A 26,471-nucleotide genomic window follows, 5' to 3' on the forward strand; every position below is an offset into this window, starting at 1 on the left:
TTTATGTATAGAACCTCATGGTCCACAGTGGCTGCAGATAAAAATTCACATTTGTGGATCAGATATAAGTGGAAAAGATTATTTTTATTGCAGAGATTTTAAAAGTTGGCATTACAACGTTCTCTCTTTTTAAGGGACTGTCAGAAACAACAGACTCACAGCAACAACAACTGATGGCTTCACCTTGTGAATGACTGAGGAAGAGGGAGAAGAGAAAGAGAGGAACAAAGATTGACTGACCAACAGTCATTTTGCAATGTACGTGTAAATGATTTTTAAAATGAAACATACAAAGCTTAACAACAGAAACTACATGCCACTACACTTGCTGCCTGAGGTTTCCTTTTCAATAAAAGCACCAGTGTTTACAGTTTGATTAATTTCTTTACACCAGTAAATTATTCATCTTGACTGTGACAGTACTTTATTGGACTTTGTTATAACAGTCTTATTTATTAGATTAGTCAGAGGGATGTGCACATCCAGGTAATGAGAGCATAATTTCTTCCCTGAATCACTCAGCATTAACTGTTTACTGAAATTTCAAAATAAATATTAGTGGATATACAGTTAGTCTTGGTAGCATGGTCCTACTCAGAGGATCTGGATCTTTGGCATCATTGTAAAATACACTCAGCATGTGAACTCACCATATATGCTGAATGATTGGACATCAGACATCTTCCTACCACACTGCTACACACTGAGTGATACAAAGTCAGTGTGCTGAAGTGTGAATACACTTTACATCTTATTTACTCCTCATGATCCTGATGTTTTCATGTCAGCTGCAGAGAGTACTGCATCAGATTTTCTTTTCAGCAAGAGACATTCATTCAACATCTCATTTGACTGTTCATCAATCGCTGTAAATATTTACATAATCATAATGTCATTCAAGCAGTGATATAAATCATGATAGGGAGACTATTTTATTCACATTGGAGAGCGTGAGATGTAAAATAAAAAGAAAAGTCTAATGAAAGTAAAGGCAAAGTGGGAAGAGAAATGCACAGTAGAGGCTACTTATATTGTACAATTGCACATTTCAATATTCATCATTATTACTAGGCCTACTGGTCCTGTGTTTTAGGAATTTTTTTTTTCTTGTTATTCATTCAAGTTCATACTTCGGTATCTGTATTTCTGACCTGAATGAAAATAGTGATTTTCACACAAATGTGTTGCATTTGAAGGTTTCTTTGCTTTCACCTCATCATGTGAAGTCTATGTCTGGTTTTTGTCTACCAACCACTGTCTTTTTCTGTTCTTGCCTTTGCAAAAGTGGCAATCATTATTTTCTGTAGCTCTGTTACTCTCCCTTATTAAAGCAATAGAGAATTATTTCTGGAAATTGACTGCTATCATCACAGATTATTAGTATCAATATTACAAATTAAAAACAAAACCATTACAGGAGGAATGAGCTCTTCGTGGACAGATGTGTGGCTCTTAAAAGAGCCTTTTAGCAGGATTTTAGAGAGTGAGGACAGTTCACTTCTTCTTGGGTGCTGCGGCCTTCTTAGCTTTGGGTTTGGCTGCCTTCTTGGCGGGGGCTTTCTTGGCTGCAGGAGCCTTCTTGACCACCTTCTTGGGGCTCTTAGCAGCCTTCTTGGGGCTCTTGGCTACTTTCTTGGCTGCGGCAGGTTTCTTAACCTTCTTGGGGGATTTCTTAGCAGCTGCTGGCTTCTTGGCTGCCGCTTTCTTGGGCTTTTTGGCCGCTGCGGGTTTCTTAGCGGCGGGCTTCTTGGCTTTAGGAGCGGCTTTCTTGACGGGCTTCTTAACCTTAGGTTCAGCCTTCTTGTTCATCTTGAAGGAGCCGGAGGCGCCGGTGCCCTTGGTCTGGACCAGAGTGCCCTTAGCCACCAGGGCCTTGATGGCGGTCTTAACGCGGGCCTTGTTCTTCTCCACATCGTAGCCTCCGGCAGCCAGAGCCTTCTTGAGAGCGGCCGCTGACACGCCGCTGCGCTCTTTGGATGCGGCCACGGTTTTAACGATCAGCTCGCCGACACTGGGGCCGGCCTTCTTCGGCTTGGAGACCTTCTTCTTTGCTGCTTTAGCCGGCGCGGCGGCTGGAGCGGGAGCTGGAGCAACTTCTGCCATTATTTTCTCTGAACTTAGTGTCGACAAAGCAGTCACAGTCACTGAGTGAACTATTGAAGAGCTCGGAGCAGGAGGCGGCACTTAAACACACCATGAGAACCGTGGAGACTCAATGCAGCCCTGGCTCCTCTGTGCAGTCTGATCCCCGCGACACTTGTGTTTTCTCTTCCCCGATAAAACATTCAAAAATCGCTGTTGGAGAGGAGCTGAAGGCTGACAGTGAATGGAGCCGATAGCGGACTTGTTTCTCTTCATATTGAAGTCATGAAGAGCTCTGATGCTCTCTGCATTTTCTTTGTGGAGCCTCCAAACCTCACCTGCTCACCGTGGAGTCCAGCGCTGCTCACCGGCTTTTCCCACTCATTTCTCCTCTAAAACGATTTAAAATGAAGCAGAGTTTCACCAAAATCCGTTTTCCAGTTGCTCCACATGTTTGTTCAGAGAACCGAGATAAAAACAACCACCTGCTGACGATCAGTTTGTAAGAAACTGACGTTATTCTGCGAGCAGCAAACACACAGTTGACGGCCGAGGCTTATGGTGCAGTTTAGCCAGACTCACCATCAGAGCTGGGAACATTTGACGTTGATGATGCTGGAGCTTATTGGACATATTTAGAAATACGTGTTTACATGTTACAGTGTTTGATCATGTGTGTTGAGGTTCAGTGTCTTCACTGTGAGCACTGTAAATGATGTAAGTATCAGTTGAACAGTCTAACAAAGACTGGATCCAGATGTTGCTGGGATACAGCTGTGTGTCAGTGTAACAGGTCAGTGTTTACTCATCTGAAAATACTCCAGAGAAAAGGAAAAGTAAAGAGTAAAGTTCAGACTGATCTTTGCTGAGTGTCATTAATATTTCACAGCAATGATTGAGTGTCATAAATGTATCACTCAGTGTGTAGCAGTGTTGTATTGAGCAAGATTTAAAAGATCTGGCGTCCAATCATTTATCAAATACAGTCCCTGACAAAAGTGTTGTCGCTTATCCAAGTTGTAGGAACAACAAATAATGACTTGTAGTTGATCAGTTGGAATCAGAAATGGCTTATTTGAAAGGCAAAGCCCTCTTGATTATGCTTATTATACCAAAATAAAGTTTTGTGTCATGCATTGAGTTTTACCATTTAATTAGAATTAGGACAGAAAGGTTAGATTTTGCTTGTCGCATACAAAAATAAAGTGCACTAGAAATGTTACTTTATTTTGAACATACAAACATGCTACAATAACATCACAACATAAAGTCATGGTGCCTTGAAAAAAAAGAATATCGTGTATGACTCCAATGAGCTTGGAGGTCTGCATCCATACATCTCAGCAATGACTCAAATAACTTATTGATAATGTCATCTGGAATGGCAAAGAAAGCAGTCTAGTAGGACTCCCAGAGTTCATCAGGTTTAATGAGTTACATCTTCCAAGCCTCCTCCTTCATCTTACCCCAGACATGCTCAATAATTTTCGCATCTGGTGGCTGGGCTGGCCAGGAACTTTGATGTGGAGGCTTAAGTATGAGAAGGAGCGCCATCCTGCTGAAGAATTTGCCCTCTCTTGTGATTTGGAATGTGATGGGCAGCAAGAATTTCTTGATAGTTCAGGCTGTTGATGTTGCCATCCACTCTGCAGATCTCTCGCACACCTTTACTGGATGTAACCCCAAACCACGATTTTTCCTCCACCAAACTGTTTTCTGGTTGAATCTTCGGTCCATGCGGGTTCCAACAGGTCTTCTGCAATATTTGCAGCTATCGGGATGCAGTTCAATGGATAATTCATCAGAAAAATCAACCTTCTGCCACTTTTCCACTGTCCATCCTTTCTGCAAGCTGTGGGCCTTGGCAAATGCAACATAATTTTTTTGTTGTCTTCTGTTTAATGCTGGTTTGTGAGCACTAATTCAGCCATGGAGACTACTGACTGTCAAAGCAACAAACAGTCCTCATGAACAGTTGTCATATAGAGTGCCTTGACCTGGGCTTGTCATGAGAGTCACAAGTTTCTTTTCCTTATCATCTCCACTTGACGTTTGGATACATTAAACATGTCTGCCACCTCAGCAGCAGGCTTAGTTTTCAGGCTCTTGATGATCAGCACTTTGGTCTGTGGTTGAAATTTTGGCATGTTGTCAGGTCAAGTTGCACTTCACATTTCTTGTAACAATTGATTGATTAGAAATAAAGTTATATGCCATTTTAAGTTACTATGTCCTTATGCAACAAGACTTCTGTCAATGACTGTATGATGAGTTTGCATTTTGAGCTCATTTTCATAGACAACACTAATGTGAACTTATAGGTGTCAAATTAAATCTCTGCTTTAGTATATTTAAATTCAATGCAATTCAATACTTTTTTATTGCTATGAACTTTTCAAAAAACAATTTTGCCAAAACATCGACAAGAATTCCACTTCACATAAGTTCAGTTCATCTGGATCTTAAGGATTCACACTGATGTGAAATATTCCACATTTATATTTCAGCACCTCAATATATCAGTACTAACATCACAGCAAAAGACATAACTAATATAACTTAACTATAACATAACTTATCAGCTAATTATTCTTGACTACACCCTATGCAATTTTGAGTTTAGCAAGTTATGTTTTTTCTTTTACATGACTCAGCATTAAACATCTGTATTTAACTTAAGAGGTCTAAAGCATCTCAACAATGATGAAATGTTTGCACTTTCAGATAAAGTGTGTGGCTCTTAAAAGAGCCGTTGGATTGATGAGAGTGCAGCAGCACAGCTGTTTACTTGGAGCTGGTGTACTTGGTGACAGCCTTAGTGCCCTCAGACACGGCGTGCTTGGCCAGCTCACCGGGCAGCAGCAGACGCACGGCGGTCTGAATCTCCCTGGAAGTGATGGTGGAGCGCTTGTTGTAGTGAGCCAGACGAGACGCCTCAGCGGCGATGCGCTCAAAGATGTCGTTAACAAACGAGTTCATGATGCTCATGGCCTTGGAGGAGATGCCGGTGTCGGGGTGGACCTGCTTCAACACCTTGTAGACATAGATGGCGTAACTCTCCCTCCTGGTCTTCCTCTTCTTCTTGCCTCCCTTGCTGGCCGTCTTGGTCACGGCTTTCTTGGAGCCCTTCTTGGGCGCAGACTTTGCGGGTTCAGGCATTCTACTGATTGCGAATATTACAGCGACGAATGAGGTACTCTAGAAGGGAACGACCCCTCTTATACAGGCTCCATGCAAATTGTACTGTGTGATCCCCCTCCTGTGATTGGTTGAGCTGCTCACTGGCTGGAGAGGGAGGGTCGTGTTCCTGTTCATCCTTCATTATGAACAAGCCTCAGGCGCGAAGCTAACGCAATTAAAAGAAGCACCACGTCAAAACGAAGAAAGGGTAAAAAAACGAGAAACAAAAATACTAATTATGAGGTGAAAGTTAACAATTTCAAAGATTTTCATTTTTTTCCAAACTTCTCTTCCTATGAAATATTCTCCATCTATGCAACAAAATAAAAACCTAACAACTACACTGTGTAAACATAACTTCGGACACAACCAGACAAGTGACAAAAACTAAAATTAAATAAAATTGGGGTTCATGTGCAGTAGAGTTTGGTAGCAGGTTAAAAGTAGCCTTTGTCTGTGTTTCTGTGGTCATATCTCTTGAAATGTTCTCTGGATTGGAGGAAAAGAAAAAGCAAAACAGTCTGACAAATTGAGAGATTTTGTTACAAAACATCAGCAATGGAGTGAATTAACAAACAATCAAAAAATTTTAGTGAATTTAATAGAAACCCCAACCAAACCAAACGGAATAAATGAAAATCTTTCAGAGAGCATTAGAGATGTTCTGTGGCTGATCTCTGTTGGTAGACTTTCTGTGACAGCTTTAGATTCATGGAGTTGCTATAAAACAACAGAACTACGGGATGTAAGTGGTGAATGTCCTGTGATTGACTGTACTGTTACAGAGCTCAGGAAGTCTGGGACATAGTTTAATGTTTTCACATCACATTGGGCCTGAACTATATTGCAATGTTTTGTCTATGAGAAGATTCAACCCAGAGAAATGAAGCAACTCAGTGTGTGAGAGTGGAAAAAGTAGCATGATTATATAACGGATTGTGATAGTAACATGATGATAGAGTTGGATCAGCTTAACTATTTGAGAAGACATTAATAAAATGAGTCTTGAAATGTTAATGTGAAACATTTTCACAGTGTAACAATTAAGTGACGTTTTGAGAACATGAGCTCTTTCTGAATAAGTGTTTGGCTCTTAAAAGAGCCGTTGTGTTCGATTGATGACGGTAAATAAGTTTAACCACCGAAGCCGTACAGAGTGCGGCCCTGCCTCTTCAGGGCATACACCACGTCCATGGCGGTCACGGTCTTTCTCTTGGCGTGCTCGGTGTAGGTGACGGCGTCACGGATAACATTCTCCAGGAAAACCTTCAACACACCGCGGGTCTCCTCGTAGATCAGGCCGGAGATACGCTTGACACCGCCACGACGAGCCAGGCGGCGGATAGCGGGCTTGGTGATGCCCTGGATGTTATCACGGAGAACTTTACGGTGACGCTTAGCGCCTCCTTTACCGAGTCCTTTTCCTCCTTTGCCTCTTCCGCTCATTTTCACTGCTCAGTAGAAATCTACTCAATGTTTCTAACTGCGACAGTCACAGCTATTCAAAGCCTGACTGAGGACGTGATAGAAAACAGAGGCGGTCATTGACAATGAACTGTTTGGTGTATTGGCGCCACCAGAGGGACAGCAGGACTCCTGTCAGACTGTCTGAGCTCCACAGGAGTTTTATCCAGGGGTGGAAATGAAAAAGTGATGCTATATTTGACTTCAGAGAAAGTAGCAGAACAACACTGTAAAAAAATACAAGTCAAAGTCCTGCAGCCACAGTGTCACTGAAGTAAAATCCAGAAGGAGAACTGTGAAAAGTTTAAGTACTCATTATCCATAAAAACATTCTGATTTTTTTGTTTTCATTCTTAATCTGAACTCGCAATTGTAAAAATGTGGCATTTCATCCATCCCAGACTCAAATGCACTTTGCACTCCTGTGTGCTTTGTAAGCCTTGATGCAGACTCTGTTGGAGAGGAAAGATAGTCGAAGTGGTAAAGAGATAGATCAGATGTTCTTGAGTAGATTCACCATGTTCATGTGCAACAATCCTCTGCCTTGTTAAAGGGCTTGACTGTATTCCTTTCCAGTTTTAGATGCCAGAGAATTCAGCATTCAGCCATATTTCTTATTTAAACCACACAAGGGAACCAAACTACACAGAAAAACTCACGTCCCCTCTCTCTTTTTCTGCCTGTTTGTAAAGTGATGCATGTTCAACACAGTTATTTCACGTGGCCAATCCGTGAAACTATGTTATGATGAATGCAACAGAAGACGTCCCGTCCACAGCCTTTGGAGCCAATAGGAAGACGTGTCGGCGCACTGGGTCGTCCAGTCCCCGCCTTCCCTCCGCCCGTAGCCTGGTCAGTGCTGCTTGGCCACCGCTGACTGACGGAGGTAAGCTAGGAGTCGCTCAGAACTACGAAAAAAATAAAACGATAAAGTGATGGCGCAGTCTTCTTTTTTAATATCACCAGACCACACACAAAAGCTTATTCGGTTTTTTCAGAGTTGTAACGATACGCTGACGAGGTTGTGCCTGTATTTCAACAGATTCACCACAACATAAACACACTAGCAAAGAGTGCAGTGGCTGAGCTAGCTGACGTGAAGTTTGATACTTGAGACTCTGCTTCAATCTTCACAGCTTCGTAGGCCTCCTCTGCCTCATATAACGGTCCGTTACCAGGAGCTCCAGAGAGTTTACCAGGCTCCCAGGAGGAGGCGGAAGAGTGGGTGAGCTGTGTCCACACATGAACGAAACGAGGCCATAGGTAATAAGAGATTGGTGGCACAGCAGAAAATCTGAGTTATGTAATAGTGTTTTATTTACTTCTTATAAAGAGCTCCTAAGTTGTCCCCATGTGTTGTTGAAAGTAACTATTCACATATTGTACTTGCTACTTTAGACTTTGACTCCACTACATTTATCTGACAGCTGTGGTTAGCAGATTTAGATTTTACACAAAACATACAAACAGTAAGACTGTTTGATGCAACTGTAATAGTAATCCAATATCTTCACAAATAATAATATTACACTGACAGGAGTGACTCTGCTGCATGATGTGATACTTAAAGTAAATTTGGTTCTGTACTGCGTTTTCTATGAAAGAGAAAACCAGGGAAAAGTAAGCCAGTTACGCCGACTTTATTGTAAGCAGTTCCTCAGGCGGGTTGTTCCAAAGTTCAAGTTCAACGTTAACTTTCTTGGGACGGTCAGCAGCTGGTTAACAGATCTGTACCTTTAGTGTAGAGAGAATTAGTTTCTTTGAAAGAGACTGAAGAGGAAAGAATCCTGTTGAGATCCTTTTTACTACAGAGTGATAAGTAAGTACTGTGCATGCTTTGTGTGCTAGTATGACTGGTAGAGTAGCACATGTAGTGTTTGCTGACTTAGCAGGTTGGATAGCTGTCATAAGTCATGAGCTCTAACAGGTGCATTTGATATGTTAACAGTGTTGACCATTTATTTAGTGTTTTAAATTGTGGCTCTGTCTGAAATTGTCATCACCTTTTGATGAGGGAAGGTAAATACGACGTAGTGATGACAGCACAGACCTCATGAATGTTGCAGCATGCTTCAAACTAAATACTGCTCTGATTAATGAACAGTTTTCTAGGTACTCTAATCTTGGATTAAAGTTTAAAATAAAGTATTTTTAAAAATATTTTCCGTTTTTTGAATCTGCTTAATCTGGGGTATGACAAAAATGCAAATGTATTTATACAGCATATTTCAAAATAAAGTTACAAGATGCCTTGAGCCAGGATTAAAGCATTTCAGGATTACAATGAGGCAGATAACACTCAATTAAAAACACTTCAAAAATAACATTTTTAGCAATAATATCTGATAAAGACAACAATAATAAAGCAGATAAGATAGGTAGGTGATAAACTGTGTGCTACCTTTAATTAAAAAAAGTCTTTTTAAAGATAACTTTTGAGAACTTTCTGATCTTTCTGGAAAGATGTTACTAATTCTGCAGCCTCAGATCTTCAGGTAGGGAACTCCAGAGCTGAGGGAACCTTGACTGCAAAAGCTTAGCCTCCTTTAGTTGGGGACTTAGAAACAGCCTGAAGGGTCCTGCCCGAGGATCTGAGGCTGCGCTCTTGACTTGTACGGGAGCAGTTACTTATCAATATAACTGGGAGCTAAACCGTGAAGAGCTTAAAGCATAAAGTAGGACTACACAAAAAAAGTTAATTCCTATGGTGTACCAGTTTTATGCTCTTCTGTTGTATCTTGTATTATGTAAGATTGTGTAACGTTCTCCCTTCACAGGTTTGTACGATGCAGTACTGCAGTACTCGGGGTGGGGTCCATGGATGGGACTTCCGGGATGTGCTGTTTTCGGGTTACGCTCCAGATGGGGGGATGTTTATGCCAGAGAGCGTGCCTCTGCTGAGCCCAGACACCCTAAGGTGCTGGAGGGGGCTGCCCTACACCAAACTGGTGGTGGAGGTTGCCTCGCTGTTCATCCCCACTCAGCTCATCCCCAGACAGGACCTGGAGGGTGAGCTGGAGAAATGTTCACTATGATCATTACATGTAGTTGAATATTAAGATGTATATGAAGGAACACCATGATATGACTTCTGGCTTTGGTTCAGCTTGTTTTAGCTCATTAACTACACATCGCATTTTAGAAAATGTCTTTTTTTCTACCATGAAAGAAAAATATTCAGTTGCATAACATGCAAATTGAAGTCAAAGGAAAAGAAGTGTGTTAAAATAAACACGTTTACAAGGAGAAAAGTCAGAATAAATACAATAAATGGAAATGAAGTGAAAGTGTTTTATCCTCCCTTTCATCTTTCTCCCTGTCCCAGTCCTGGTGGCAGAAGCCCTGTCTAGTTTCTCAGTGCCTGAGGTGGTCAGAATCGCCCGACTGAAGGGGGGTCTGTCAGTCCTAGAGCTCTTCCATGGAGAAACTTTGGCCTTTAAGGACCTGGCTATGACCTGCACAGTGCGTTTCCTTGACTACTTCCTGCGAAAAGAGAATTGCAGAGCTGTCGTTCTTGTAGGTAAGACCTCTCGTGCTCAGTTGTCTTTGGTCTATTCAGCTCTAATGTTAATCATCTTTTGTCATTAATTTTTGATCGCACCCATAAAGAGAAATGGCAAACGGTACATGCATCATCAAAGATCAAGGAAATTTTACTGTCATATCAGTACATTTACATGTTATGGCACCAAAAGCCATGTTATGGCTGAAGGTAAAGAGGCTGACAGTCATCACTGTAGTAATCATGACGTTTATTAGCACATTCATGCTCCCTAGAGGATGAACCCCTTTGACTTAGGTGATTATATGACCTAAGCACCAAATGTAAATTCAGACTTTATACAAAATATGATCCGCACTATCATAGATAATAAATGTAATGAATCTGATTCAGTCCATATGTGGCTTCCCTCTTCAGGTACATCAGGTGACACAGGTGGCTCAGCCATCCAAAGCGCTAAAGGTCTGTCTGGGTTGGACGTGGTGGTGGTTTACCCCCAAGGACGCATCACCCCAGTGCAAGAGAAACACATGATCACCTGTATGGAAGATAACGTCCACGTGTTTGCAGGTAAACCTAAAGAGGCCAAAAAGCCACAGTTGTGTTCTCGTAAGAATTGTTCTCAGTGAAATCTGGTGGTTTTTCTTTTTTTTCTTTTTACTGTCCTGCCTCTGTAGCGGATGGCAGCTCGGATGACATAGACCAGCCTCTGCGCCATCTGTTTGCTGACCAGGAGCTGGTTAAGTCTCACGGCCTCATGAGCCTCAACTCAGTCAACTGGTCTAGAGTCATGATCCAGCTCGCCCACTTCATCTATGCTTACCTGGAGCTCAGTGGTATGGAGCAGAATGAGGCAGATGCTGCCTTGCCTGAGCTGGAGGTGGTGGTGCCCACTGGAGGGGCAGGAAACATTGCAGGTAGGATAATTGCTGACTAACATTAAGTCTGTGAGCTGGTTTGGGAGTTAGACAGAATCTAACAGTTGATTATTTGAGTAACTGCTTCAACACTAATTTCTAATGGATCCATATAATAAATGTTCCAGAAACAAGGACGTCAGTCTGAACATGGATCTGTTCAGTTATATGCGCTCATGTATTACTTTTGTCCAAATGATTTTACCCTGTGAAGACACTCTCCTCGCTCAGCTAAAGGCTTAATGTAATATTTTGTTATTATGGTGGTGTGATCAGCTGGAAACGTTTGTCTCGAGCCCTGATCTTTCTTCTTCTCTCTCTCTCTGTTTCTCAGCTGGGTTCATTGTAAAGCAGATGGGATTACCCCTGAAGCTGGTGGCCATGGTCAATTCTAATGACATAGTTCACAGGACGGTAACCAGAGGTGACTTTTCCATGGCAGCTGATGTCACTCGAACTTTGGCCCCTGCTATAGACATCCAGGTACTACAGTTCCACAACTTTCTAATTGTAACAGCTGCGTATATCAGTGAGATTTTTAGAGACGTCACTTTTAATTGTTCATCCACACATGAATTTCTATACTAACAGTCTGGCTAATGGTTGGTGAGATATCTTGTTCTGGACCAAAGTGTTGGGCAGACAGTTGACTGACCCATACGACCACATAGGTCTGGGCATAAACTCATTATGGCCACTGTGTGTGTGAGGCCATTACAAGTTAAAAGTTGCATGCTGTATCCCTCTGCTTGACTTCTGGCCTGCAGGACCCGTACAACATGGAGCGAGTGTTCTGGCTGCTGTTGGACAGAGATGGAGCTTCAGTCAAGAACATGATGGAAGAGTTTCAACATACACATAGACACACTCTGCCTGAAAACCTCCGCAAGCTGGTATCAGTCATTCAACATTTACTGCACCTCATGTATACATCCAGATGTGCTCACCTTCTGTGTGTCTATCCCCATCTACCATCGTACATACTTTTATGTTCTTTCCATTTGTTTTATTTCTAGTTATCACACGTTCTATCAAGTGGAACAGTGACTGATGAAGGGATCCTTGAGACCATGAGGAGGTGCTGGGAGGAAAACCAGTATGTGCTGTGTCCTCACACAGCTGTGGCTGTGTGGCTTCACTACCACTGTCCTCCCAGCCCTGGACTCAACAGGTCAGACATACTCTATTCATTTACTTAGCCACACACACACATAAGACATTTCTAGCTTCAGTGTAAGACGTGAACCGGCAGGGTTCCTCAGGTCATCTAACCCAGTGAAGGGAATAAAGCTGATGACATACCTTAAAGAAACAGGTGCACACTTGCTGCATTTGTCTTAAATGTCAGCTGAAATTGTGCTGACCAAAACAACAAACGCTACAATAGAGGTGATGTAGCTAATGTAGCATGTCAGCATACTTGCAGTGGTTACTGTCTTAAAAACTAGACAGATGATCTAAGAGTTCCCTCAACACTTACAGTACCTTCAAACATCATTTCTATCTCTATGAGTAAAACAAAAATTCTAATCTAAGAGATATTTTAGTATCAAAGTGACCTTTCACACTGTATTTGCAGGTGTTACATTGCGACAGCATCTCCAGCCAAGTTTCAAGCAGCGGTGCAGAAGGCTGGACTGACCTTTGACCTACCTGAGGCGGTGCGGGCGTTGGACAAGTTAGCCACTCGTTGCCAGAACCTGGAGCGGAGTCCGGACTGGTGCAAAGACTGGGAGGAAAGACTGAGAGAGAAAATCCAGTCTGTGAGCTCATCCAAGAACAACACAGGGACTCACTAGAGCTGATTATGACAGATGTTATTATACTGGAATACAGGGTTTTACTTCAGAAATCCTCAAACTGTGCATGAGTGAGGTCAGGTGACTCAGCAGCTTGTCCTTGATCAGTGCATTTCCTTATCTGTATGTGGTAAATGATCTTGATGGCCAAGGCGTTTTTTTCGGTCTCTTTGATGGACTTTGGTCTGTGTAGCTGTTTTTACAATGAGGGTAACAGAGCAAGGAGCTTGTTTCCTACATCTACCACAAGTTACAAGAAACCACAAAGTAATGTAACAGAAGCACTGAGAACAAGGATGTTTTACGCACTTGTGGATATCTTATCTTAAAAGTTATTAGATGCCCTTTTGTGCAGCGTTGGTTAGTTTGACCCAGATCCATGTAAAAAATGCACCCTCAGCAAAATTAGATGTTTCTTTTTTTTCCAAAACAAAACATAAAGTCATCAGACAAATTTTCTTTTTGTGGACAACCATTGCACTGAGGTTCGTAAACCTCTTCTTATCTCAAAGGTAACGTTGAGATTATGGATGCGTTTGTTTAGGTAAATTCTAAAACGTACAGAGACCTCTGTCAGTCATGAAAGCCTGGGCTGCTGCTCTCAGTACCAACACAATGCACAAGGCCTTTTCCGCAGCAGACACTGACTTGCCATAGTGGAAAAAGCAAGTAAGCTGTGGCAGGGAGTCACATGCACAATACCCGAGCCCTACCTATGAGTTACTTTCCAGCACTGATGTTATAGATGTTTTTAGCTACGTCTGTGCCGATCCTGCTATGACAGGTCAAATTGTCTGCCGTTCATAAGGTCTGTTGTGTGTAATATAAATTACTGATACAATGATTTAAAGTTGCTGTTTAACTTTCAGGAGGCTGAGTGTGTTAATTATTGACTGCTGTTATCTGCACCTTTGGTGATGACACTATCCTTTGATCAAACTACCAGCAGAAGTTGAAACTTTGTGGTTTTGGTGTCAGTCAGATTCTGCTCTGCCCAAAATATAATCTGGCAATACATTTAGATTGTGTTATATATGTGTTGAATTTACCTCAAATGTTTATGTGATAAATTTTAAAGTCTAGAGTAATTTAACATGTTCAACTTATGTAGTAACTGGTTTCTGCCTTGAGGTGGCACCCAGCTCACACAAGGCATCATTACGTAAGACAGGAGGTTTTACTGACTGCCGATGCCGGCAGTACCACGTCCAACAGAATGTAACCAATATCACTGCTACCCTTTATTTAGATTGTAATGATATTAGTAAACTTCTAAATAAGTGTCTGAGTTATACAAGCAAATAAGCAAAAGTAAAGAAAAATAATTAATCAAAAACTGTAATGCGTTTTATTACGTGACCGTCTGTCCCATTGTTGACCAGTTCTCCCAAACTGAATTGTTGGATTTCCGAGGAATCCTGAACGCAGCACGAGGTTTGACAGCTAGGCAGCCAAAAAACATGGCGACTGCTAGCTAGAGCAACCAGGCTACACCTGCGTCTTTTATTACTATTGTCAGCAGCCAGGAAATAACCAGGGCCGGGGAGGATTCACAGAAACACACGGTGGACCTCGCTCATTTTTTGCCATTACGGTTTTTGTTTATCCCAGCTGTTGTCCGGTATGTGAAGGCGGTTTGTGGAGGCAGACCTGGAGTGAGCGGAGACAACAACAGTGGGCTGAGGGTGGACTCTTTCTGTTTGGTTTCTTCACCTGTCCGTCGATATGTCTCACAGGTAAGACATTGTTCCACTCTTAGACATGTTATTCCTGCGTCTGCTCATTTCTCCGTGTCTGTTCTCAGCGTTGTTTTAACATACGCCTGTGTGACCGTCAGCTGACACGTCGCTCCTGGCTGAATTTAAATGGCACTCAGAGATAAATGATACGAGACGCTTTTGTTGTGATAAAAGACAAGGACATGAGTTAGCTTAGGTGTCCTCCTTAGAGAGACTCGGGGCTGCTGAGACTCCGGACAAACAGCCATAACGTGGAGTTTATATTTTGACCCATACACATTTGTTTCTCAGAGGTCTCTCACAGTAATTGTATTTTTCAAACACAAAGAGCCAGGCTTGAATATCATGAGAAAGCCACTGGCATTCGCAGCATCCTTTGTTTTGTTTACAGTGACCTGTACACAGACTGGAATTGTGGCTCCACCCATGGGTGATTGATTTGACATAATCCCCTTCTATTCATATTCGTAATCTCATGCAAAACAGGAGACAAAATTACATTATGAGCTCGACAAAGGTGTAGCATTCAAGGTAGTGGACTCTGCACTGCGGAACAGGGAAAGTTTGGAAGCAGTTCTCTGCTTCAGTCATTGATTAAACTTGTTAATTGCAGATTCCAAAAAAGCCAGAGGTGTCTGTGAATTTCAGAGTCTCTCTTCAGAGATGGACCGTTGGGGGGACCACTGGGTGGGAAAAACAGATGGGCTCTGCAAAATTGCGATGGACATCAGTACCAGTTTTGTACCAGTTGAGGCTCGTCACAGAGAATGCTAGGGATGCTTCTCATCGGTAGGAGCTTTGAGACACTGTCGAACTTTAAGGAATTATGAAAAGAGCCAAATACAGAGGTCCTCAAAGAAAAACCTGCTCCCACAGAACCTAACTTCACACAGAGTGATGAAACTTGCTGTAACATCACGATAAGAATGTGAATGTACTTTGCCCAGGCTCGAACTCCACTGTCTATGAATCTTTGAAGACCTGCGGGTCACAGTTCACCACCATTTCCCATCCAATCCAGTAGCATGGATTGGAAATTCATGAATTCAGATTTAGCACAGGCAGATCCTAGATGATGATTGATACTGAGAGAGAGAAAAAGACGGGGGAGGAAAGAGAACATAGGACAATGCAGGTTTCATGATGACAGCAAGATTAAAAGTAATAAAAGGACAATAGTATGATTAGTAATAGGACTAATAATAACAATTAATAGGACCAGTAATGGGGGCAGTAGGTGGCCCACAGCAGCAGATCCAGAGACTACAGCTCTGAGGGCAGATGAACCTGCAGAGAGCAACAGCAGAAGAGAAGAGGGTCGAGACATACCCCATTTTCTGAGTAAAAAAAAATGAAATATATTTGTAAAAAAATACATATACTGAAGATTGAACTTATATTTTACATCCCTACTGTACATGAAAGACCAGTAGAAGCTTGGAACTGTTTTGCAAGCGTGTGCCTCCATCTCCTTTTCTGTCGAAACATGAATGAACCGGTGAGGTTCCTGCAGGTCGTCCTATCTGAACAGATCGAGTCTGTTGCAGCTGTTCAACACACTCCGTGGCATCTGGGCGGAGACCAACATTCCACAGTGAAATACCAGGCATGTTGCAGGTTCCTAGACCAGGCCGATGAAGGAAATGTTGTGTAGAGACAGGAAGTGCTGTGGCCCCTGAGATTGTGGTTCATGGTGAAATATGCTTTTTTTTCTGGTTTATAATGTCAGAATCATTTCAAACATGAATCTTGCTTCCTTCAGCCTCTTCATGTGACCTCTCTGCAGGTAATCTCAGGCCTCTCTGTGAACCAGCCCCTCACTCTCTCCTAATCCCCACCCTCTGCTGATGATGTCATCACCACCACCAGCGAAGCCCTCCGCTACCTCCCTGTCCCCTGGGTCACACCTGCAACCCTCAATGGCCCTGGACTCCCTGTCCGTGTCTTCCCTCCTGTCTGGGGATTTGGACGATGAAGGAGATGGAGGGAGAGGAGAAGGGGGCGAGGAAGGACTCGGAGACCTAGAAGTGAACCCATACGATGGTTTGCCCTTTTCTTCACGCTACTATGCTCTGCTGGAAGAGAGGCGGCAGTTTCCTGTGTGGAGGCTCAGGCAGAGCCTGCTGGAGCACCTGGAGAGCCACAACATGGTGCTGCTCAGTGCGCCTAGTGGAAACGGGAAAAGCACCCAGGTAACCAGGGATCACCATCAGGGCTACAAGTCAAATCACATGTAATCACTAATAGCTGAAGTTCAGTACGTGGGAAAAGTTAGATTCTTAGAATTAGAATTGTAAGATGTCCATAGCACTGATTGAAGGGGATGGTCTATGAGCAAAATTATTTCTATACTACTGCCAAGTACTGATTTCAGTACTGCTATAAAATAGTATGTTATTCAGAATGTTACTTTGCTGAATCTGATGTGTTTTTTTTTTTTTTTTTTTTTTTTTTTTTTACAAAACTTGTCATTAAATATGTTAAACGTAGCAGTGCATTTTAACACAAACAGCTGCATTTATACAAAATCTTTAAATACAGTGTAAACTTAACCAAATAAATCTCATGTTGCTTATGTTCAAATACATTATCAGCAAAATGTACCTTAGGTGGACAAAAGTACTCATGCGAAAAGGGCCTTTCTACCACATAGTAACCAAAACAGTCCTCATCATTAGATCTAATGCAGGGCTTTGATTAAATATTTATTCAAGGTGAAGGTTTCTCTAGTCATCCATGGAGGGCACTTCTGTCTCTTGTTCATTGCTGGAACATGTCCACACCTACAGTGCTGTAAGCCATGAGGATAAAAACAAGGATGAAATGGCTGATGGTTGTAGATACAGTCTTGACGTTGTTTTTAACTTATGAATGTATCTTATTTCTTACGGTTTAAGGCATGCTTCAAAAAACTTGGAAGGTTTAAAATCATCCTGTTTCCTCCTCTTGACCTCTGTCTTCCTCCTGTCCTCCCTGCAGGTCCCACAGTGGTGTGTGGAGTACGCTTTGTCCTATGAGTTTTCCCAGGGCCTGGTATGCTGTTCCCAGCCTTACTCGGTGGCAGCAGTGAGTCTGGCCCTCCGTGTGGCCGATGAGATGGACCTCAGCCTGGGTCTGGAGGTGGGCTACAGGGTGTCTCACGATGACAGCTGTACACCTGACACCCTGCTAAGGTGAGGAGGAATGGAAACTGAATACTGGATAATAACAATCTGATTATTTTACCCAGTAACTATGTCCAGAGAGAAATTGTTTGTCCCTGCATAACTATAGTTTCCTTCTCTTACAAACTAGATATAACATGTTAATTACTGAGTTTTAGAGGTGATAGAAATATCTCATCCAATCCCATCGACCCCCTTTTTTTTTTTTTGGACCTTTTGGACTTTCTGAAACTGAAACTAAACTGCATCGAAAAATATGATTAGCTTTGAAAAATCAACCATTAACAGACCTCATGCTAAGAGCCCCTTTTCTGCCTCTAACTTCCTGGAAGGAAAACACCTGAAAACGTTTGCTTTTGAACACCTCAGTCCTCCCTGGGGACTGTTTGGGCCTAACACAGTTCAGTCGAGTGCTAGTACAACACAATATCACTATTCAAAATGTGCTTGGCCACATGCTTTAGAAAACCGTGAAATTAGTTTTTCACTGCTGTCGTTTTTATGACCTCACTGCTGATCTGTATCAGACGTGATCATGTCCTCCTCCCCAGGAGTGATGCAAATGACTTCACTGGATTTCACCTGTTTTGTATGATAATGCTCTTCCTTTTGCTTACAGCCACACCTTGACTCTTTGTTCTCTTACCTGCAGTGGCAGTAAAAGTTTTATAGCAGTGCTCTTTTCTGCAGTGTAGTCACTGAAAACTGATCCCTGTGTGTTCATCCTGCTCTTTCAAATGATGAAATAAATAAACATACACCCAGAAGCCTCACATCCATGGCTTTCTGCCACTTAAAATGTCACTTTATTTTTTGTTTCCATGTCAAAGGGCTCTTTTCCCTTGAAGCAGGGCACAAACAGAGGCAAAAGTTCAAGGTGCAACCACAAATGGGCTGGATGAGCAGTTGTTTTTGGCAGTATTGGTGACCACAGGCGCTGGCACAAACCAGGCCCAAACCAGGTGTAATCCAGGCGCAGCCAAGCTCAGATGGGCACAGCATGGAAGAGAGGCTCAATATAGAATCAACAAGTGCAGCTGGGGCAAGTTTCAGTAATTACCAATCATATGAGCTCCTTTCATCCTCTTTAAAAACAGCAACAGACTGAGGTCTCTGTGACAGATCCTCTGTCAAGTATCTGGAGTTCAAAAATAATCCTTTACAACATATACATCATCCCAAATATGCTGTGAGTGGTAGAATAAACAGGTAGCTGATGTACAGGAAAATTGATTTAAACTCTGTGGTTCTTTATCTCTAAAGTACAGTAGGTGTTTACAAAGATCTTCTTTTGTCTGCATTTGTGATAAGAGATGATCTGAGCAGGTTTTGGAACTGACATTTTACCTGCGTGAAAACAAAGTCCAAACAATTTTTTCTTTCTTTGACAGAGCTTCTGGCCATTGATTTTGTTTTTTGTGGCTTTTCTGTTGCTGTCAAAGTGATTAAAAATATGGGAAACCCACTTGTCTAAAACAGTTTTGCTTCTTCCATTATTTATTCTTTCGTTTCTCTCCCCAGGTTTGTCAGTGACACTCTTCTGCTAGAGGAAATGATGTCAGACCCTCTGCTGCATCAGTACGGCGTCGTGGTGTTAGATGAGCTTCAGGAGCGCACCATGGCCACCGACGTTCTGCTGGGCTTGCTGTGTGACGTCTGCCGCCAGAGGCCGGACAACTTTCGGGTGGTTCTCCTCACTCACCCGACGCTGGCACCTCGCCTCTCCGACTTCCTGGGACCCTCTGTCCCTCACCTCTCCCTTGACAGCCTGTTAACTGACCCCACTGCCGGAGACCAGGGGGAGGGGGGCGGGGTCGAGGAGGACAGGAAGACTGTGGAAAAGAGCAGGGTAGAGACATTGTATAGGGAGATTTCACCTGGGAAGGAACCTGTGGCTGCTGCCTGTCACATGGTGCTGGATCTTCATAGAAGAGGAGAGGAAGGAGATGTGATGGTGTTTTTGGCCAGTGCACAGGTACAAGTTTTATCCTTCATATACCTCTGAATGCTCTGAAATTCTTGAAGGATAGAGAATAAGCCCACATACAAATACTTTTTAAGATTTCCAAAAGATCAGAAAAAGTCAGTGAGGAAGGGTTTATTGTGGGTGGATCAGCTGCCAAATGATTGGTCAGATCTTTCTGAGACAATGAAGTAGGGCAGGTAAACAGAAATGCACCATACAGGGCATAACAGGAAACCACACAATAAGACCTGTAAGTCAGGACTTAAAGGTCCAGCCCTCAGTGTTGTGGAGTTATAAATATGAACAATGTGCCATTTTTAATCAGTGAAATGATGTAACAGTCATCAAAGGACTGATGTACTGGAAAAAGAAAAAGAAAACAACAGTGGTAAAATATCAGTAGTAATAGATTTAGTTGTTTTTGTGGTAGGAATTTAATCATAATTCGTTGTGTCCTTTTGTGTTTTTAACAAAAAGAAAACTGGTCAAACCAACAGTCAGTCTGTGCTGCACTGTAGAGTTTCACCTCCTTTGTCTCCTAGAGGAGTGAAACGAGGACACCTCCAACTGAGAGGTTTGCATTGCAGGTGTCTGGTGTCCTGGTTCTCACACACACACACACACACACACACACACACACACACACACAAGGCAAATGACTGTGTATAACGCGCAAGCACAATATGTCTGTCTTTTATTCTCCTTTAATGTCCAAAACTATCTGTACATATTGACCTTCAGTGTATCAAACACTCTCGTGCAGTTTAACTCCCTTTTTGTCAACATCACCACACCTCCTGCTGCTCGACTCCCTGTCAGTGCTGGTTTCCATTTAAGACAGAGTAGCATTTGTGCTTAGCTGAGGCTAGATTTCTGAGTCAAACACTTCTTAGGGTTTCACCGTGTCAGCTGAAATAAACCCTCACAAGGTTTTAGAGTCAATGTTTGAAAAAGAGGATTAAAACATGGACGCTCCTCTTTGCTCTTATTCTTCCATATTTTGTGTAGGAGATAGAAGAGTGTGCGGCCCTACTGGAGAAGGAGTGCATAGCTCTGAGTCCTCAGCTTGGTCCTCTGAGGATCCTCCCCCTCCATGCTGGGCTGGGTGGGCTGACCCAGCGAGTCTATGAGACCGACCCTGAATCTTCTACACTGAGGGAGAACAACAGCTCCGATGGCGTGGATGGCAGCTCGGTCCTGGGAGCCAGGGGCCCAGGGGTCAAGAGGAAGGTCATCGTCACCGATACGCTCTCAGAGGCGTCCTTCTCCTTGCCAGCCATTCGCTATGTCATAGACACAGGCCTTCAACTGAAAACTGTGAGTTTATGATCAGCACTGACAAAATCTGAAAAAAAAAATCCTGCTTGTCTACTGTATATCTGTAAAACTAAATAATATTTTCACTTAAATCAAATGTTAAGGTTGTAATGTAAAAAAGTTGACATTACCGTGTCCATGGTGGCTTCATATCCTGCCTCAGGTTTACAATCCACAAATAAGAGCAAACTCGCAGGTCCTGAGGATGATCAGCAAACACCAGGCTGACATGCGAGCTCAGAGAGTCAACAGCCACCTTCCAGGTAGGTCAAAGGTCATTGCTGCTGTTCTGGTTGCTTTTCATTTATTTTCAGTCTGCCTACCTTTACAAAAGCAAATAAGCTCACTGCAGGTCATTTAATGTTCATTATAGGCAACTTGTCTGTTGTTTCAGTAACTGTATCAGATTGTTAATAATCAGTATTTCACTGTATCTTCTCCGTGTTGGTCTTTAGGGCTCTGTCTTCGTCTGTACCCCCAGTCTCTGTATGGTGATGGGATGGGGGAGGCTCACTGTCCAGGGGTGGTGGAGGAAAACCTCAGCCACTTGGTGCTCTTGCTCAAGAGGCTTGACATTGCCGACATGGGACAGTGCAAATTCCTGGACAGACCAGGTACCTTTATAAACTACTTTGAATGACACTTCATCACAGGATTTACAGACAGTTCAAGATTTAAAAGTTGAGGAGATTCATACCACTCTAATATTTGTACATTAAATACTATGTAAGGGTATAGCCAGCAGCCTGTTAGCTTAGCTTAGCACAAAGACTTTAAAGGGGGCAAACTGCTAGGTTGGTGCGGTCCAAAGGTAACTAAATCCACCTAAGAAACTTCAGGTTTAAAATAAAACACGCAAGTTTTATTTTGACTCAGTCCTGCACACATGGTCCTGCTGCCCCTGATATGCACTAGAGCACCATATGTGAATTAATCGGCCACTGAAAGTAGTCCCCCAGCAAACAAACAAAGATAAGTTCCTCCTGTTTGAGATAAGAACAACAGGAACCAGCTGTTTTTGATGTGACTGAGCTATTTTAAAAAATGAAACTATATGTTCTTGTCCCATTTTTAAAGAGTCACATCTCCGGTAGAAACCAATGGGTTTGGGGTTGTGAGGTAAAGAAAGGGCAAAATAGTCCAGACTGAGACATCTGTCTTTTCATGGGATTTGTTGACAGTAATAAAAATATAGAATAAAAACAGATTTATTAAGCCCATTTAAGGTGAGCATTGGACTTCCCCTTCTTGCTCATTCCCATATTTCTCCCGCTCCTTCACCTCTCCTCTCCCTCCCTTCCAGCCCCTGAGGCTCTAATGCAGGCCTTGGAGGACCTGGACTACCTGGCAGCACTGGATGATGATGGTAACCTGTCAGAGGTGGGCATCATAATGTCGGAGCTGCCACTGGAGCCGTCCCTGGCTAAAGCCCTGATTGCTGCCTGCGAGTACGACTGTGTCGATGAGCTGCTCACCATAGCTGCCATGCTCACAGGTGACTAGAGAAATGTGTATTTACTGTAAATTAGGAGGAGAAATCCGATCAGTGAAGTGAGAACAATTACAAGATCAACTCACGTCAGTCAGAATACAATACGACTGATGAACACATGACCTTGGCACAATGAAAGGCATTGCCATGGATGTGTCAGTAATGGCTAACAACATTTATTTTACCACGTTTTCACATCTATTTATGTAATGTATGTTTTTTCTTTTGTGTTTTTTTTGTGTAAATGAACATGTGATCTGGTCTTTGTCTTGTTTCAGCACCTTCCTGTTTCATGACGGCAGAACCCAGCAGAGAGGAAGCTGCAGTCACACACTGGCGACCTCTAATGCACACAGAGGGAGATCACATGACTCTCATTAATATCTATAATGCCTTCATAGAGCGTATGTACTGTTCAGCCTCCATCACATACACACATTGTTAATTACAGGGTCTCAATGATGATGTAATAACTTAATATCAGGTGCTCTTAGGGCTTAGCAGGAATATGGAATGTGTTTTAATATTAGCAGTATTAGCATTCGCCAAACAGGAAGGATTACAGTGTTTTGGTTTTGTGTTGTTGCGTCACAGTAGGAATACCTTAATCACACAGAATGATGCGCACATGAATTATTACATGGTCCGTGTCTGGTAATTGCAGATAATCAGGACGAGGCGTGGTGCACGACAAACTTCCTCAGTCACGCCTCCTTACGCCTGGCTGTGGTGATCAGGGCGGAGCTGCTGGAGGTGATGCAGCGAATAGAGCTTCCTGTTTCTCCTCCTGCCTTTGGATGCCAGGACAACTGCACCAATATCAAGCGTGCTCTCATCTCAGGCTTCTTCCTCAAAGTAAACAACCTGTTTTCTTAAACCTCTACAACAGAAATTTCATCAGTTGTCTTGTCTTTTAATTCTCTTTATTTTTTAAGTTTTTTTTTTTTTTATATTTATGGTCCAATGTTTATACTGTACTGTGTGTCTTTTGATATACACACCAAATACATGGATCGCCAATATGTGTGTGTATACATGTATATATTCTGCATATATTTTCAGCAGGAGCAGCCAGAACCAAGAATAAGCCTGTGTGTGTCATTACTAGCACACTGGAAATATGACAAGACACCACTCCACTCTATAAATGAGTGGATTGTGTTATGGAACATGGAACCTGAAAAAACTACAAGAAATACTCCACAGGGGCTCAAACAAGACATTTTTCCTGTCTTACTTTGAACATAGTTGTGGATCAATGCATCAAGTACAGACTCCCTGAACCCCTCACCCTCCCAGTTTGTGTGTGTGTGTGTGTTCCAGACTCTCACTAAAATCTTTAGCACATCTTTCTTTGACGTTACAATCCTTCGCTCTTCGCCCCGTCTTTTCTTACTTTGAGCTCATGAGAAATTCTCCTCTCTTCTTCTTCAGGTGGCTCACGATGTGGATGGCTCTGGTAACTACCTCCTGCTAACTCACCGACACGTGGCTCACCTGCATCCCTTCTCTTCCTACCTGTGTCGCCAGCCGTGCCCTGACCCCCCCAGCTGGGTCCTCTACCATGAATTCACCATCTCCCGCGATAATTGCATCCGCATTGCTTCCGAAGTCCACCCCCAAATGTGAGTCCCAAGTGTGAGCTTATGGTTCTGGGAGGACAATTTAGGTGTACGACTTAGTGCTGATTGGATTTTTAATCTGCGCATTTTTAAATTTTAGATGATTTTTTTGATCAAACAGTTGAACATCCATCGTCATGTGTTTGTGATGAAGCAGGACTCAGTCAAGACACAAGTTAGTGTCTTGGAACTGTAGAGGTGTAAATTGAACTTTCGACAGTACTAGGCTAGTTGTTTCCCCCGTTTATAGTCTTTCTGCTAAGCTTGGCTATTGCTGCAGGTTAGCACGGAAACAACTCCAAACTATCCAGGAGCTTTGCAATATCTCAAAGTTAGTGATTGAAATTTTCAAGCGTTCAGCCTCTTCCTATGCCTTGTTACATTTCTGTAGAAACTTAATTCAAACTTTAGGCAGGTCACACATTAGTTCAGCTCTTTCACACCCTTCATATATGTCTGTAATCTGAGGTCGACTTTCACTCACATTTCAGGCCACACATAAAGCTGTGTTCTTCGACTCATGTACACAATATGACACATTTAAACTTTATCCACTGCTTTACACTACAGTTTGGATTCTTCCTCTCTTTCCCATTTGTCCAACTCGTAGTACGACTTCAACTGCTTCTTCATACAAAGTCAAGCCAGCAGTGCAGTTTAGCTTCAGCTTTTCTAGAAGCAGTCCCGTCGCAGTTTTTTTTTTTTTTTTAGAAACTGTATTTTCTAGTTAATAATTTTTTCAGTTCATTCATGATTGTTTCAATCAAGTGTACAATCCAAAAGGGTGAACTATTCCTTTAATATGAATATTGCATCCTCCAAGAGTCACTGACATTTAGGGGTTTTATTATGGTCTTTAAAGAGCCAGTACTAACTCTGCATAATAATCCACTAACATCCTCAGCGCACCTGTGATTTCCCCCTGCTCTCTCTGCTGTAGGCTTGTGGAACTGGCCCCTCAGTACTACCTGGGAAACCTGCCGTCGAGTGACGGCAAAGAGCTGCTGATGGAGCTGAGGCAGAGCCTGCAGCCCCACGGGTACGAGCAGGACGGAGGGTCGGACGAGCTCAGCAGGACTGACAGAGACGCTGACGGAACGGGAGAGATCCACAATCAGTCCAGCACCGAGCTCTGTGCTGTCCAGTGAGGCGGATCTGCTCAGGAGAACACGGCTGTCACTTTACCGCTCGATCTGAGATTTGGTACTTTTAGTCTCAATCTGAATTAGTCTGTGAAATCTCATTTGAGGTTCAATCGTGTTGATGTGCAATTTTCAATGGACTTTTACTGAAAACACTAATGTACAGTGAGGTTTTTGTTAACGTCCTCTGGACAGTGGCTTTGGAAAATATTCAAACCTTTTCATTTTCTCCATGTTTTGTTTTGCTTTGTCTTAACTTTAAATTTTATTTTAAACCCCTTTTTTTTATTTAATGAGGGATTTCTATGTTTCTAAATTATTTTACAAAAATATTCTACAACTTGTCACTGTGTCTTTGTGGGGTTTTATATGGACACTGATGACAAAATATATTTTTAAATTGAAAACAACAAAAACTGGAAGAAAGTGAAGGGGATGCAATACTTTATCAAACCACTGAAGGGTCACTTTTTTGTTAAAACACTTGAGATTCCTATTCAGAGCAATACATACTGATTCAGCAAGCTGAAACACTGTTATTATGCGACCTTTGACCTTGATATAAATGCCATTCGTAGCAGTGGACCGACGAACACGTGGCTTCTCAGGGCTCACTGTGATCTGCAGCAGTGATGCGCAGAGCTTCTATTTTCAGCTTTTTGATACACTTTGTAAAATGTTTGGATTTTCCTGCTTAGATCTCCATTCTGCCGCCTTCTCTCTGACTTTGTTTTAACAATGAAACGTCTTTGTGTAAACTGGATTCTTATGTCCTGTTTAATAGGATGTATCTGCTGATACAGAAGGAGCTTTAAATAAAAGTGTGGTTTTTCATGTCTGAAATATCTTAACGGAGTGATTTTTTTTTTTTTCTCCTCGAGTAGCTTCACCAGCCTCTCTTCCTCTCTGCCTGCCAGATTCTCCCAGCGGCGGCCCTAACATCGTTCCCACAGCCTATAAAAGTAAGTTTTATTTTTGTAATGCCATCTCATTGTAAAGTCTGTATTTATAACTAATAGTTAATAATAGTATAGTTAACTAATAATCAATAATATAAGCAACATAAAGAATCTAAGGGGTCACTT

The 26,471-nt window shown here is 42.5% G+C and overlaps 2 protein-coding genes and 2 pseudogenes across 2 annotated transcripts; 2 read left to right on the top strand and 2 right to left on the bottom strand.

The window, feature by feature from the left end:
• Positions 1-933: 933 nt before the first annotated feature.
• Positions 934-2,197, bottom strand: LOC121195958 (annotated as a pseudogene).
• A 2,623-nt stretch (positions 2,198-4,820) lies between these two features.
• LOC121195788 lies at positions 4,821-5,397 on the bottom strand (annotated as a pseudogene).
• Positions 5,398-8,260: 2,863 nt separating this feature from the next.
• Positions 8,261-14,176, top strand: thnsl2 (threonine synthase-like 2). Its single transcript, XM_041059691.1, is given in 10 exon segments — positions 8,261-8,545; positions 9,504-9,735; positions 10,052-10,246; positions 10,646-10,798; positions 10,906-11,145; positions 11,480-11,628; positions 11,913-12,038; positions 12,162-12,316; positions 12,725-12,902; positions 12,905-14,176. Coding segments are annotated over 9 exon segments (1,530 nt in total). The 5' UTR covers positions 8,261-8,545; positions 9,504-9,512; the 3' UTR covers positions 13,016-14,176.
• A 218-nt stretch (positions 14,177-14,394) lies between these two features.
• On the top strand, positions 14,395-26,424 carry dqx1 (DEAQ box RNA-dependent ATPase 1). Its single transcript, XM_041059672.1, has 12 exons — positions 14,395-14,680; positions 16,470-16,875; positions 17,663-17,856; positions 19,369-19,822; positions 20,822-21,130; positions 21,294-21,393; positions 21,586-21,744; positions 22,434-22,625; positions 22,901-23,026; positions 23,287-23,477; positions 24,057-24,247; positions 25,185-26,424. Exons 2-12 carry the CDS (start codon positions 16,531-16,533, stop codon positions 25,390-25,392), a joined length of 2,469 nt encoding a protein of 822 aa, XP_040915606.1. The 5' UTR covers positions 14,395-14,680; positions 16,470-16,530; the 3' UTR covers positions 25,393-26,424.
• Positions 26,425-26,471: the final 47 nt, after the last annotated feature.

This window comes from Toxotes jaculatrix, chromosome 16, assembly GCF_017976425.1.
Source record: "Toxotes jaculatrix isolate fToxJac2 chromosome 16, fToxJac2.pri, whole genome shotgun sequence".
Classification (NCBI taxonomy): domain Eukaryota; kingdom Metazoa; phylum Chordata; class Actinopteri; family Toxotidae; genus Toxotes; species Toxotes jaculatrix.